This window comes from Diabrotica virgifera, chromosome 5 (genome assembly GCF_917563875.1).
Source record: "Diabrotica virgifera virgifera chromosome 5, PGI_DIABVI_V3a".
Lineage (NCBI taxonomy): Eukaryota > Metazoa > Arthropoda > Insecta > Coleoptera > Chrysomelidae > Diabrotica > Diabrotica virgifera.
This window is the reverse complement of record NC_065447.1, coordinates 174,249,280-174,266,164: the sequence shown is the minus strand read 5'-3', so window position 1 is coordinate 174,266,164 and position 16,885 is coordinate 174,249,280. Positions and strand designations below refer to the sequence as shown.

At 33.3% G+C, this 16,885-nt stretch overlaps 1 protein-coding gene across 1 annotated transcript in view; it reads right to left on the bottom strand.

Annotated features, from left to right (window-relative positions):
- The window catches only part of LOC126885218 (probable phosphoserine aminotransferase), a 46,095-nt gene extending 33,903 nt beyond the window's left edge, over positions 1 to 12,192 (bottom strand). The window contains exon 1 of the mRNA XM_050651671.1: positions 11,928 to 12,192. Within this exon, the coding sequence (XP_050507628.1) occupies positions 11,928 to 11,987 (60 nt within the window). The 5' untranslated portion in view covers positions 11,988 to 12,192. The remainder of the gene's footprint in view (positions 1 to 11,927) is intronic.
- Positions 12,193 to 16,885: the final 4,693 nt, after the last annotated feature.

Genomic DNA, 16,885 nt, shown 5'->3' with positions numbered 1-16,885 from the left:
TTTTCGTTAGCCCACTCTGTATATGTATGTATAAAATGTTCGCACTTTAAACTTTTAGATTTCTAACCTGGTTTAACTTTAAATCAATTATGTACCTATATTAAATACTATATACATATTATGTATATTATTAAAAAAACAAATTTGCGGGAAAAGTTTTATTAATAATATTAGAATTATAAAGTATCTACAAATAAAATCATTTTTTAAAATTAGAAAATTTAGATATCTTTTTGTCAAGTGATCTCTGGCAGTTTTTAAAACTTTTTTCTGTTAATATCCCTCATTCTAATATATGTTCGTGTTCTGCACATGCATAATATCACCTCAAATGGCATTATTGTCTCGGTTTTAATAAATTACTATAAAACTAATAGTTATATTATAATAGTTTTAAAAATACACGGTTATGCTAATAAACAACAATTTGTAACTAAAATATAGAATTACTTCAATCGTTAACAGCTTAATATTTTAAAACCGGCTCAATCTATTCATTTTCAACGCCACCACATACGAAATAATGCATCCAAACAATAAGCAAAAAATATCTGTTAGGTTCCCACGTGACGTGCTGCGCGGCCGAAACCAAATTTAGCGACGAAAATCGGCATACCGGTTCTCTGTGTACCGTGGTCCATACTAACAAAAATTTGGTTTCGGCCTGGAGGGGGTCGTGTCACCAACAGGATATTTTTTTCCTTATTTCTCTGAACTAAATATAAAACGACACAAGATTGAATGGAAATGGAACATTAGAATGTTGAGTTAGGCCGATGTCAGATTATGCGTTTTGACCGGATGCGTTTCCGCCGCATCCGGTGAAAACGCATAGTGTGACAGATCGGTCCGGTTGCGTTGGAAACGGATGCGTTTTGAGTCATCGGTACGCGCTTACAAACTGCACTAGACTAAACGCATAGTGTGACAGGTCGGTCGGTTGCGTTGGAAACGGATGCGTTTTCACCGCATCCGGTCAAAACGCATAATGTGGCATCGGCCTTAGTGAGACTAAACCACAATAGGACTTTTCATCGATTGTCATCTGTTTCGAGCTTCTGTCATGTGTCACATAATATTAATATATCTACGTCATACGTCTTTGGTTTGTATCAGTAGTATATGTCAATAACGTATGACGTAGATACATTAATATTATGTGACACATGACAGAAGCTCGAAACAAATGACTGTGAATGAAAAGCCCTATTGATTGTAATGAGAATTATACTTGATGTTTGTTTTGACGTTTCGATTTCCAATCTGGAAATCATTTTCAGATAATTCTAAAATAACAATAATTATTATGAATGATCTTAACCTCTAAATGAATTGGCGGTTAATGGTGCCAGTGGGTTAGAATATTGAGGTGGCCTGAAGATTTTAATGCAAGATAGATTGATATAACTATCTAGTTATTCTGTTTTTTACTCGATATAAAACGCTCAATTCTCTTTTCTTTTACTGTCTTCCTTTATTTTATGTTGTTTATGATAATTATTTCCTTTTTTTGACGTCACTGACACACTTTATAGGTGATTGTCCTGTTGTTCTACTTGTTTTAATCATAAGTATTTTAAATCGGAAAAAATATTAAAAACTCATCGTCTATCGTTAATCTGTTAATTTATTATTAAACGATTAGTGATTATTGGGTTTTTAGTGTTTTTATTTCTGTAAATAGTACCATGAAACATAAATTTCGAGAAAATTTACAGTTACAGCGGGTTCATTTGTCTAAAAATCGAATTCTCCTAATTTTTCGCTATTTTTCCAAGGTAAAACTTTTCATTTTCACGACCTGCCATTATGCCTTTTTTGCATGTTCTCTGTACTTCTCTATCGATACGTAATATGGGTCTCTCAGTAGATACTCTCAAAGGCATAAGAATTAAAATCTTGGCTGAACTAATATTGAACTCTGATTGTCTATATACTAGATAGACAAAGAAAAATATAGATGATAGTTGACTTTTATATATCTATGGATTTATATGTATATAAAGGTTATATTTAAAAAATATCGAAACCTCGAAAGCCTTTAAACGCTGCGACCTGAAATATTTTTTGGTTATAGATATTTTACACCGATCTTTTAGTTCAAATGATCTAAATGACAAATAAAGCATATAGGGCAGTCAATGAGTGTATTTGGCTCCGAATTCCATCCTACTGCATCGATTTAATTGATATTTTCACAGTAAGTAGGGAATAGCTCAAGAAACAAAGTCTACCCTATGCCAATGTCCGTTTTTATTTTGGGGGTGGTTCCCACCCCTTCTCGGGGGTGAAAAATGTTTTGGTTAAAATAGCCACGGAAGAGGCTAGAGAACCTAATTTTAAGCAAAAAGTGTCCTATAATTATTTTTTGTAAACTCAATACTTTTTGAGTTATTTGTGGTTGAAAATTGGCGATTTTCATTGAAAAATGACACCTTTTCGGACGGATTTTTGCGAATACCTTTAAAACTATGCATCTAACAAAAAAAAAAACTATATAAAATATTTCTGTAGGTTATAAAAGAATAAAGAGATTCGTTCCTTTATAAATCTTCTAGATAGAAAACAAAAAGGGATATGGTAGGTAAGAAGAGTTTGTTTTTTTGCTGCATGCTCAAATCGGTGTATTCAACTTGAAATAACAGAGAAACTGTCGATTTTAGATGTATAATGATACAAAAGCTTTTGTAGTGCTTGAAAAAACCTTTAAAATGAGCTATAATACTAAATGTCGATTACATTCAAACTAAGCGAGATATTCTGCAAAAAAGTTGATGACTAATGTATTTTAAGAAGAAATAAGAAGTATATTTAACCCCTCATCCATCAGAATTTAAATACATCGTTTTCCTTCTACAATAATTTTTATTATAGTGTTATTTCTATGTTCAAAAAGTTGGGCTGGATTAAAATGAATGGTTTTTGAAAAAAAAAAAAAGATCAAATTAGAGAGCGCATTTTTAAATTTTCTTAAAAATCTTCCTTTCCTCCATTTAACTCGAAAAATATAAGAAATATGAAAAAAACATACGACACAAAAATGTAGGGCTTTTTCAGATAAAAATTTCCTTTTTATTTTTCATTACTGCATCTTTTATCATTTTCAAGTTACATGGAGAAAAAGTACGATTTTTAAGAAAATTTAAAAATGCGCTCTATAATTTGATCTTTTTTTTTCAAAAACGATTCATTTTAAACCCGTCCAACTTTTTGAACATAGAAATAACACTATAGTAAAAGGTTTTGTGGAAGGAAAACGATGCATTTACATTTTGGTGGATGGGGTTAAAATTACTTTTCATTTTTTCTTAAAATACATTAGTTACCTATCAATTTTGTTTGCAGCATATCTCGCTTAGTTTTAACGTAATGTACCTTTAATAGAGCTCATTTTTAAGGTCTTTTCAAGTACTACAAAAGGTATTAGCAGCATTATACACCTAAAATCGACAGTTTCTCTGTTATTTCAAGTTGAATACACGAATTTGAGAATGTACCAAAAAACAAACTATTTTCACCCACCATATCTCTTTTTGTATTATAACTAGAATATTTATGAATGCGAGTGTCTCTTTGTTTTTTTATAACCTACAAAAATGTTTAATATAGTTTTTTTAGTTAGATGCATAGTTTTTAAGGTATTCGCAAAAAAACCGTTCGAAAAGGTATTATGTTTCAATGAAAATGGCCAATATTCAACCACGAATATCTCAAAAAGTATTGAGTTAAAAAAAAAAATTATAAAACAGTTTTTGCTTAGAATTAGGTTCTCTAGCGAATTACGTGGTAATCTTAACCAACAATTTTTCCACCCCTAAGAAGGCAAGATAAAAGCACACATTGGCATAGGGTAGACTTTGAATTAGGAGATAAGTAGAGGCTAGGCAATAAATTTCATTAAAATCCATGCAGTAGGATAGAATTCGGAAGAAATATCCTATTCCGGCTCCCATTCACTTGCGTAATATTATCCCTTTCGAAAATACATTTCATATTCTGGTCAGATTTGAAAAAGACTACTCCATGTATTCATGGTTTACGTGAATAATTACTTCACAGTTGAAGATACAATGCTCGCCCGAGTCATCTGTACTTTTGCTGAATCTGTCTACTTCGTCTATTTTAAGGATATGATAGTTTGAGTGAGTAATATTCAGTGAGAATACCTGTGACTCCCCTGAGCTCAATTTTAGGGTCTTAAAGATTTCCTTAGTAGAATTCACATTACGTCAATAGCGGCGTATAATACGCATGTCTGGTTGATTACGAGAAAGAGTTTGATCGAGTAGGTACAGTACAAGGTGATTTAAATAATAATAGAAACAGGAATTAATAACCAAGATCTGAAAATAATTAGAAAACTTTACTGGAATCAGATCGCAAATCTTAGAGTTGAAGGTGAACACACCAAATATGTGAAAATCATGAGTGGATTGAGGCAAGGCTGTATTTTGTCTCCTTTTATTTATCGCAGCTTTACAAGAAACTGAAAAAGGCATTTTACTAAACGGATCTCGGATAAACAATATCAGATATGCAGATGACACCATAGTATTGCGGACAACGTAGACGCTCTATAAGTCCTTATGAAAAAAATCACTTATTTCAGTCAACAGTATATGGAGTAAATATAAAGGAGTAAAGAAGAAAAACCAAACCCCAGTAGAAAGAGTGACGCACTACAACTCCCTCGGCACCATAATAAATGACGAATGAAGCAACAATCAGGAGATATCATCATCATCCTCCTCCTCCACCAACCCTTTGCGTCCACTGCTGGATATAGGCCTCCCTCATTTTTGTCCATTGTGCTCTATTTTGAGCACTTTGCATCCAATTTCTTGATATTTTCTTGAGATCGTCAGTCCAACGAGTAGGTGGTCTTCCTCTACTTCTTTTGTCTAATCTCGGCCTCCACTCAAATAATCTCTTCGTCCACCTCCCATCACTGATTTAGGCGACGTGTCCGGCTCAGGTCCATTTCAGGGTGGCAATTCGGGAAATTACATCGGTAACTCCTGTTCTTCGTCTTAAGTCTTCATTTCTAACTCGGTCACGAAGCGATATACTCAGCATTGACCTCTCCATTTTTCTCTGGGCTATTTGCAGCATTTTAGAAGTTGTAGCTGTCAATGTCAAAGTTTCGGCACCATAAGTCATCACAGGCAACACACATTGGTCAAATGTTTTACGTTTTAAAGAAATTGGTATATCGCTTTTAAAGATGTCTTTGAGTTTTCCATAGGCTGCCCAAGCTAGGTTTATTCTTCTTCGTAGTTCGCATGTTTGGTTGTCTCTTGTGATCTTTATTTCGTGTCCAAGGTACATGTATTTTTCCATTAGCTCTACTTCTTGTCTCCAATGTTGATATTTCCGCTAGGTACTAGGATTGTCATGAATTTTGTTTTGGGGATGTTTTTTTAAGACCTGCACTGGTACACACTAACTGAAGTTCATGTAGCATTGTACATATCTCCTTGAGGTTGTCAGAAAATAAAACTATGTCGTCTGCGAATTTCAAATTTGTTAATCTTCTACCGTCAATATTCAGGCCTCGCTCTTCCCAGTTAAGTTTTTTACAAGCATATTCTAATACTGCGGTAAACAGTTTAGGCGATAAGGTATCGCCCTGTCGGACTCTGCCGATTGGAATATGGTACGTGTTTTTATGTAGTTTCACCGACATAGTTGCGTTTTTGTATGTATTGTAAATTAACCTTGTGTATCGGTAGTCAATGCTGCATGCTTGTAGTGCTTCCAATCATGAGATAAGCCATTGAAAAATCCAGATCCACCTCCAACCGGATGGGGGCCTTCTTCAAGAGTCCCAACCTCTCTCTTTTCTTATAAATGTTGCGATGCTACGTCTGCTCTGTCCTTTTTTGGTGTTAAATCGTGGACCTTGAATGAGGATATGTGCAGATGATTGGAAGCACTTGAGATTAGGCTATATCAGAGAATAATTAAGATACCGTGGACTGACCTAGTCACAAATGACGAGGTCCTCAGAAGAATGAAGAAAGACCGACAGGTAGAGTTGCACAAGTTTGACTTGAATGTTTGAGATTGACTTGCTCAAGTCAATCCTTCTGACAAAGAATTCAAGTAAGTCAAACTCGTCAATAGTTACTGGTTTGAAAATTCAAATTGTTTGTCAAACTTGTTTGAAAGAGTTTGAAAAATAATTTATTTAGTAGACATACTTTTTTGTCGAGATAGGAATGTTAGTTGCAAATTAAGATAACAAAATTAAAAATTCAATGAGCTTCATATCAAAATAACTTGATACGGGAAGCAATTTAAGTCAGAATAGATCCTAAATTTCTTGGAAATGATTCACTACGCGTAGTATCATGCATAACGTGTAGCAACATTGCTTGCTGGCAAGATTCGTTTTATCGATAATCGGTGATAATTACTTGTTGTAATCTAGTGTTACTAGATTACAGCAAAAAATTCGTTGGATGGGTTTTTTATCATACCAAGTGTAATATAATCTACTTCAACAAAAATTTATGAAGAAACAACAAAACATTATATTTTTGACAGAGTAGGTTTAATGAATTTTTTGTGACATTGCATCAGATGGCGTTTTAAAGAATTAGATCCACTGTGTGTTATATGCACTTGCAATTTTCATTGTTTTGCAATCGCCTGCCACAACATCAAATTAATCAGTATATTTATTTTTCTTAATTAATTGTGCTTCGTCTACAGATTTTTTCTCTTAATTTTTACAGTAAGAATACCTTCAAGATCAGACTCAATTTGTACCGGTACATATTCTGAGCCGAAAAGGGTTAAGATTCAGACATTATCGCACAAAGCACACCCTTCAAAACGAACGTAATAAACAAGCCTAGCATATACTTCTTAAATGAACTATAACTAATTTGCGGAGTATGAGTATATTTTTATAGCAGCGTACAGACTATATCAGAGTAGGTACTGGTTCAGATCTATCCAAATAAGTCAAAACAAAGTCTCAATTAGAATAATTAGTAGAAATATAGGGCCGGTTGTTCGAACGCTAATCAAAAATGATCATTATCAAATATTTAATTACTGTCACCAACTGTCAATGTCAACTTTGTTTGGGTTGCTAAAAACATAATTATGGATTACAAATATGAAATTAGTTAATCAATTATGTTAATAATTGTTATGTTAATTGATTAACTAATGTCATAATCATGATCAATTATATTTTCAGCAACCCAATCAAAGTTCACATTGACAGTTGGTGACAGTAATTAAATATTTGATAGTTGATATTTGATCATTGTTGATTAGCGTTCGAACAACCGGCCCTTAATATATGATATTCAAACTTTAAACTGTTTGAAGAAGTTTGATTTCAAGTCAAACCTAAAGTTATCGAAATTAAGTCAAGTCAAACTTTTTTACAAAAAAAGTTTGGTTTTCAAGTCAAGTCAAGTTTGTTGAGTAAAATCAAACTAGTTTGACTTGATACATCTCTACCGACAGGTACAGATCACAATCAAATCTCGAAAGTTACAATACTTTGGGCAGATTATGAGAAATCAATCCAGATATGCCCTCCTACAAGCTATCCCTCAAAGAAGAATATTTTAAAAGCGTGGTCCAGAAAGAAGAGTATCGTCTTGGTTAAAGAACCTCAGAACCTGGCTCAACACAACATCTATGCAGATTTTCCGAGATGCTGCAGGTGAGATAAAGATTACCATGATGATCGCCTACATTCGTCAGGGATAGGTACATCAAGAAAAAGATGCACAAGGTACTTTTTAATTTTCAGACATCTTCCATAATGTGGCTTTTTGGGATACCGCAGATTTGCTCTGATCTGTTCTCATGATCCTTAGCTTCTTCTTTAGAAAATTATCTAACGAACTTAATTGAGGAATGCAAATTAGAATAACATAAAAAACAATTTTTTCTAAATTTATTTTTATTTTAGCATGAATAGAGGAAATGACGAGCCTAAATGAGGAAAAACCACGTCGAGCCGAAGAACAGACAATGATAGACGAAGTTCAATCACAATTTTATCCCTTATGCATTTTTGTGTACTAAAAATGTCATATTAGATAAACAAAATAAGGAAATTTAGAGTTAAACCAGTGTGTTTTTCTGAAAATCGAATTTTGCTATAGTGTAGGAAACAGAGGCATAGGCGCCCATACACACGGGCAGGGGGGCCGTGCCCCCCCCTAGATTTTCGGGAAAGAAAAAAATTAAATTTATATTACATAAACGCATTTTTGTCAAAACATTATTGGATAATTTTGAGAGATAAATTGGAAACAACATATTTATTAATAAAAAAAATTCACATATTGGGTAGTTATTAATAGTTTAACAGAAAATCTTTGTGTCTGCGACAGTGGTCTGTATGGAATGTGCAAATACACATTTCCCACAATCACGGTATGCTACTAACGAAAACATTGAAAGAGAGTAGAGGCGTGGGAAACATATACACTGTAATCGACACCCAAAATTACAAATTAAATGAATCATTTATACTGCAAAAAAACCATATCAGCAAGAATTCCGATCTCTGATCGATAATCACTAATGAGCCATTTGTCTTTAACAACTGGTATAAAGTACATATTTATATTTTGAAAAAATTCATACTGAAAAATAATTTTTAAAAGTTATTGAACATAGTCAAATTTTAGTTTGCAAAAGTATTTTTTTAGTAAGTAGATTATTTTTAAAATGTGCATTATGATGAACAGAACAATTTTATTTAAATGAAAAACAGGTGATCTTTCATGATGAATGAGTGTTATATACAGGGTGTCCCAAAAGTAGCGGAAAGGCCGAATAATTCGCGAAATGAACATCGGATCGAAAAACTGAAAAATACGTGTTCAATAATTTTCAAAAATCTATGCGATGACACTAAACAAGTCCACCACTTCAACCCCTGGGTGTGGAGCGGAGGGTAACTTTAAAATCTTAAGTGGAACCCCTAATTTTTGTTGCAGATTTGGATTTTCCTTGTAAAAATAAGCAAATTTTATTCGAGCCATTTTGCGAATTGTGGATACCTAGATAGCGCTATAATCGGAAAAAACGGTATATCGTGATACCACAGCAAAATTATAGAAACGGTCTAATATCTCGAGAAATATATGTACTTCCAAATAAAACTAAAAAACACGTGTTTAATATTTTTCAAAAATCTATAGAATGATACCAAACAGGATTTTTCATTCCACACTCTGGAGGTGGGGTGAGAGTTAACTTTAAAATCTTAAATAGGAACCCCCATTTTTTCTTGCAGATTGAGTTTCCTCCTCAAAAAATAAGTAACATTTATTCGAACTTTTTTAGAATTGTTGACGAATGGCGCTATATTCGGAAAATGAGATTTATTTGCGCCATCTATCAACAATTCTAAAAATGTTTGGAATATGTGTGCCTTATTTTTCATAAGGATTCTATATCTGCAAAAATAAAGGGGGCTCCTTTTTAAGATTTTAAAGTAAAAACTTGGTTCGACACATACTCTTTTGGTTAGTCTGCTCGCCAAAGTTGAAGGGAAGGCTTTGCAAGCATTGTATTCTTTTCAAACGGGTTTTAAAGAGAGGCTCAACTTTTGTGGTACCCATGACATTTCCATTTAAAAACTTGGTCTAGTGTTTAAATGTATGAATAATTCCTCACAACAGGGTTCAAACTAGGTTTTTTAGGTGGTTTAAACTACAGTAGACTCCCTCTATAACGAGAACTGAAATGGTGAATTAATTATCTCGTTATAAGCGGATCTCGTTATATCAAACAATAATAATATTGAAATCTTTTGATGCCTCTACGTAGTTTATTATGTGTCGATAGTCAACCTGAACAGTGAACAATGAGACTTCGCCGCCATAAATTGTAAATTTCCTATAGTATTCAATATCGGTCGATAAACAGGCAGATGTTTATTACAGGTGGCCGAGTTTATTATAGCACTGGCCTCGATAATAAGACAGATGTTGGGCATTTCTATGTACAGGTAGTTGGGGCATTTATTTATTTATGACCATTACAACGCTAAAAACAGGTAAAGACAAGTATTCTTCGATTTAAATTTTCCTCGTTATGACCAAATATGCCTCGTTATAGAGCGTTATAGTTCAATAGGAATTTCATGGGACACCTAATGTACCTCGTTATAAGCGAAACCTCGTTATATCCGTGTTCGTTATAGAGAGAGTCTACTGTATATATTGTCATCCGAAATATACAAAATGTAATGTGCAACTTCTTCACGTTTGGCCCCCCCCTAAAAATTTTTATATGGGCGCCCTTGAACAGAGGGTGAACCTCGCAAAATGGACACAAGTCCGGTTTTATTTTTTTTTCTGATATATCAAGGGGCGCTTATTATGAGACCAACTTTTTCTTAAAAAATTTCGCCCCGAAACCCCCCTTTTCATCCCTTTAAAGGGGGTAATTTGTGGTTTTTGCAAAACGTAGCCCTTCCTGTACGTTTTGCAAAAAATTTACTTAATAGTAAAATGAATAGGACTATATTTCCTACTACTTATTTCTGGACAGCATATGTCTATCACCCACAGTTTAGCGGGGGTGGCGCCCCAAAGTTGACAAGATTTTAAAAAAGATGTTTTTTTAAAAAATATATTTTTCCCTAACTGTAATGAAAATCAAGAAAAAACCCTGCGGCAATTAATCACAAATAAGTGGCTGATTTTTGATATAGGTTTCATTTAAGGGCAATTCCCCCTTTTTTAATTACAGGGTTTTATATTTTCAAAAGCCCCTTTTTATACCATCTGAACCGCCTACGCTAGAGTAAAAAAACTTTCAGCGATTACCCATGTGCAAGTATTATTTAGAAATTTGTATAATGCACCCCCATATTTTCCCCAGAACCACCCCAAAAGAAAAGGAGAATTAATAAAGAAAATAATCAAAAATTGATTTTGGACCACCACTGTGGCTTTAGGGTGTAAAGAAAGTAAAATATGCATAGGTCATAATGTGTAGCAGACAGTGTGTTCTTTTATTTTCCATAAGTACGTTATCAATAAAATGAATAGGTGACAAAAAAAAAAACAAAAACTGGAGCCCGCCAACGCATTTCTGAGGTTTACGGCGCCACTGTGCCGTAACGGTTGCTTATACGAAAAAAATGCATAGAACCTTATTTGTAGAGAAAATAGTGGTCTTTAATTATATATAACTACTGTTTTAAAAAAATGCATAGCTAATGAGAACATCGTAAAAACATGCTCGCCAAGGGATAGGGGTAGTTCTCTTCATTTTGCTATTTAGTAAATTTTTTGCAAAACGTACAGGAAGGGCTACGTTTTGCAAAAACCACAAATTACCCCCTTTAAAGGGATGAAAAGGGGGGTTTCGGGGCGAAATTTTTTAAGAAAAAGTTGGTCTCAGAATAAGCACCCCTTGATATACCAGAAAAAAAAATAAAACCGGACTTGTGTCCATTTTGCGAGGCTCCCCTCTGTTTCCTACACTATTATTTTTCGCAACTTTTCTAACGTAAATTTTTTGTTTTCACAACCTACCGTTATGTCTTTTTTTGCAGGTTGCTTCTCGTGAAAACTAACAAATTTTCAAGTAGCATAAAAGAAAAAATCACGGACACTGACCTTAACATTACATATGTTTAGGTCATAATAATTAACACCCTTTAGAGGTTACCAGTAGCCCTAATGCCAAAATTTTTAAAAATTAAATCAATACTCCTCTATCGATTCCTAAAATGGCATAAGCCATCGTCATAGCACATGAGATTTTCTTTAAAAAGAAAATTCAATTTTCCTAGGAAGATAAAATCTTGGTTAAACTTCGTCGGAAATTACGACGGTCTATGAAGTACCTATCCTTAAAAACTAGTAATAATTCTTATAAAAAAGAAAATTTGTTGTTAATCAGATTAAAAAATAATTAAGACCTACCTCTCTAGGTAACTTGGCGGGCCCGGCACCAAAATTTAAAGCTGACTGTGCACTTCCCATTTTAAATAAACTACTGAGTAAACCTGTCACTTAAACTACAACTAATATTCTACAACAGTGAACTAAGTCACTTTCCACACTGATTTCTCGTATTAACGATCGAACTTTTTAAACACACAATTGATTTGTTTACATTTAGATAGAGCAAAAATCACTTTTATAATTATTTTCGTGGTGGGGATTGTTGTGGGGCGCTTCAACAGCGTTGCCGGTTGCTTGTGTGTATATATATCTTTATTTAATCGTAATTTATTGATAAAATTTCGTAATTTTTTGTACATTGGGAATATTTTAAACATAAAACAAGATGATTTGCAATTAAAACTATATTTAAAAAATATGTTATTTTGTCAAAACAGTTAATGACTTTTAATTCTTGTGTACAGTGGAACCCCGATAAGTCGGCCTCTGATAACCCGGAAGTCCGGCTAACCCGGACCGATTTTCATCAGATAAAACAAATATTTTTTCACTTTGTCTGAGTTTTTTACCAAGAAGTAAACAATATAGTCTAAGATACGATATAAGGTCGATTTGCACCGATCTGCTTAATGGATAAAAATTAGTGGGTATGTAATTTAGCCTGTTCACATTTACAAAAATCAAGGGTGGCCCGATCTAATCTTGTTCTAACTATAATTAATTAATAATCAAAAAATGACATTTTGTTTATAAACTTCAAAAAAGATTTTTTCGACCAGGGAAGATGATATTTCAGATTTTTTAGGTCATTCTAAGCAAAAAAGGTATTTTGTAATTTTTCTCTAAAGTTGATCGTTTTCTAGTTATAAACAATTTAAAACTGAAAAAAGAACGAAAGATGACGATTTTCAAGGCTCAAAAACATAAGTATAAAATATCATTTTTGAAATTACGAAGTACCTAAATTCAAGTTAAAACCTTATTCTATCAGTTCTTGATAAGTCTTTTAGACTTATTAATGCCCGTCTTCTCATAAGAAACCTTCCTCATTAACAATTAAAAAAATATGTTTTAGAATAAAACATGGCTAAAATTCTTATCGAGACCTGATAGAAAAAGGTTTGAACTTGAATTTATGTACTTGATGATTACAAAAATATTATATTGTACAACAAGTGAGAAAAAAGACATATTTCTCATGAACGCAGAAGTTTGTTGGCACGAGCCGAGGCACGAGGCGAGGGCCGCAAATCAAGTGAGGGAGAAATATGTCATTTTCTCATGTGTTGTACACTGTACTTTTTCTATGGATGCAGTTTTGTCAAGAGTTCAAACTTCAAAATTAAATAATTTAGGTGCTTTTAGATATATTATAAATGCATAAATTGACATAAAATACATATACATGTAGGTATTTAATATTCTTAAAATTTATATACCTTATTTTTTTAAATTCTAATTAACAGTTATTTTTGAACAGTTCTGAAAGGTAATTCCTGGTAAGTTTTGCATTAAGACATTTATTTGACAACATTAATTGTGTTTGTATTGTGCATGTTACCATGGAAACGGCGATCATAGTATGGAAGACCGTAGGAGAGCCCGTGAGAAAAAACATTTCTCACTGCAATGGCCTACTTTCTCAGTGTGTGAGGAATTGTTCGTTTTGAATGTATGTAAGTAGGGAGAGAAGTTGCATATTGTATAGCATCCATAGAAAATAGTATATTGTACAACAAGTGAGAAAAAAGACATATTTCTCATGAGCGCAGAAGTTTGTTGGCACGAGTCGAGGCACGAGGCGAGGGCCGCAAATCAAGCGAGGGAGAAATATGTCATTTTCTCATGTGTTGTACACTGTACTTTTTCTATGGATGCAGTTTTCTCAAGAGTTCAAACTTCAAAATTAAATAATTTAGGTGCTTTTAGATATATTATAAATGCATAAATTGAAATAAAATACATATACATGTAGGTATTTAATATTCTTAAAATTTATATACCTTATTTTTTTAAATTCTAATTAACAGTTATTTTTGAACAGTTCTGAAAGGTAATTCCTGGTAAGTTTTGCATTAAAACATTTATTTGACAACATTAATTGTGTTTGTATTGTGCATGTTACCATGGAAACGGCGATCATAGTATGGAAGACCGTAGGAGAGCCCGTGAGAAAAAACATTTCTCACTGCAATGGCCTACTTTCCCAGTGTGTGAGGAATTGTTCGTTTTGAATGTATGTAAGTAGGGAGAGAAGTTGCATATTGTATAGCATCCATAGAAAATAGTATATTGTACAACAAGTGAGAAAAAAGACATATTTCTCACGAGCGCAGAAGTTTGTTGCGAGGGAGATCAAGCGAGGGAGAATTATGTCATTTTAGCATGTCCTGTACACTGTACTTTTTCTATGGATGCAGTTTTGTCAAGATTTCAAACTACAAAATTAAATAATTTAGGTGCTTTTAGGTATATTATATGCATAAATTGAAATAAAATATATACATGTAGGTATTTAATATTCTTAAAATTTATGTACTTACGTTATTTATTTAAAATTCTAATTAACAGTTGTTATTTTCGAACAGTTTTGAAAGGTGATTCCTGGTAGGTTTTGCTTCAACACGTTTTATTTGACAACATTAATTGTGTTTGTATTGTGCATGTTACCATGGAAACGGCAATCGTATATGGAAAACCGTAGGAGGACCCGTGAGAAAAAATATTTCTCACTGCAATGGCCGACTTTTCTCACTGCATGAGAAATTGTTCGTTTTGAATGTATGTAAGTAGTGAGAGAAGTTGCACATTGTATAGCATCCATAGAAAAATGATATTTTTTACTTGTGTTTTTGAGCCTTGAAAATTGTCATCTTTCGTTCTTTTTTCAGTTCTAAATTGTTTATAACTCGAAAATGATCAACTTTAGAGAAAAATTACAAAAGACTTTTTTTGTTTAGATTGATCCAAAAATTTAATATACTATCTGCCCGGGTCAATTTTTTTTAAATTCATAAAAAAATTTCGTTTTTTACTTATTAATTAATTATAGTTAGAACAAGATTAGATCGGGCCACCCATGTTTTTTGTAATTGCTAACATGCTAAATTACATATCCAATAATTTTTATCCATTAAACAGATCGGTGCAAAAACGACCTTATATCGGATCCTCTACTAATACTGCAATTCTAATCTACAATTGTACGTAATTTAGATGTATTGGACATATGTATTTCTTGTTCTTGCAATTATAATGTATCTATCTATCTAATTAGCCTTCTTCGGTCCATCTTTGGACATAGGCCTCCCCAATCCTTTTCCATTCTTCTCTGTCTGTCGCTACAGTTATCCACCTAGAGCCCACGTGCTTCTTGACATCATCTGCCCATCTCATTTGTGGTCTTCCTCTGCTTCGTTTATATTGCCACGGTCTCCAATTTATGAGAATTTTGTTCCATCGGTCTTCCTTTTGTCTTATAGTGTGTCCGGCAAATCTCCATTTCAACTTTGCAACTTCTTGTCTAACATCCCTAACTTTGGTTTTCTCTCTTATCCACTCGTTTCTCTTTTTATCCAATAGTTTTATGTGCAACATTTGCCTTTCCATTGCTCTTTGCGTCTTTATGATCTTGTCCATGTTTGCTTTTGTAAACGTCCACGTTTGGGAACCGTAAGTGAGAACAGGGAGTACGCATTGATTGTATACCTTGGTCTTAAGATGTTGTGGATATCTTTTGTTTTTAAGGATGTAGCTTAGTTTTCCAAATGCCGCCCATGCCAGTCTAACTCGTCTTTTGATCTCTGCTGTTTGGTTTTCCTTGTTAAGTTTTATAATTTGACCCAGATATATATAATCATGAACTTGTTCTATTTCATCTTGTCCGATCCTCATTGTGATGTCCTCATCTGTATTTGTTATGATTTTGGTCTTGCTGTAATTCATATTAAGGCCTATCTTTCCGGCTTCTATGTCCAGTTCTTTCATCATTTCAAACAATTCTTCTTTTTTATCGGTTATCAATACGATGTCATCGGCGTACCTTAGATGGTTCAAGCGTTGTCCACAAATTTTTATACCTTTTTCTTCCCATTCTAATCTTTTAAAGATATCTTCCAGAACCTGATTGAAAAGTTTCGGTGATATTGTGTCACCCTGTCTTACGCCTCTATTTATTTGAATTGATTGTGTTCCTTCGTATACTTTAATTGTTGTTGTGGCATCTTTATATATATTGGCTATTAGGTCTGTATATCTGTGGTCAATTCTGCTGTTAATCAAAGAACTTTTCACTGCCCAATGTTCGACACTGTCAAAAGCCTTTTCGAAATCTATGAACGTTACATATAGAGGGATGTTGTATTCATTTGCTCGTTCTATAAGGTTTTTCATACTTAATAAATGATCACTTGTGCTAAATCCCTTTCTAAAACCAGCTTGTTCTCTCGATTGGTATCCGTCGAATTTTGCCGTCAATCTGTTGGTTAAAATTTTTGTTAGGAGTTTATACATTACATTGAGGAGTGTTATAGGACGGTAGTTTTTTATATCTGCTTTGTCCCCTTTCTTGTGTAAGATAATGGTTACGGATTCCTTCCAGTTGTTTGGGATTCTTTTTTCTTTTAATATTTTGTTAAAAAGGGAATAGAGAGTATTAATTACCACTTTTCCACCATATTTCAGCATCTCTGTAGTTATTCCATCTTTTCCAGGCGATTTGTTGTTTTTCATTTCTTTCAATGCCTTCTTTATTTCTGATTTGCTTATTTCTGGCTGTAATTCTGAATTGACATTTTTTATTTTCGAGTTAAGTTGGGTTTTTATTTCTTCTGATGGTTCCTTTTTTGTTTTATATAACTCTGAGTAGAAATGTTGGATTATATTTATGATGTCGTCTTTAATGTTTGTTTCTACTCCGTTTACGTCTTTTATTTTGTTTATTTCAAATCTGCCGAGTTTCGGTCTTAAGCATTTCA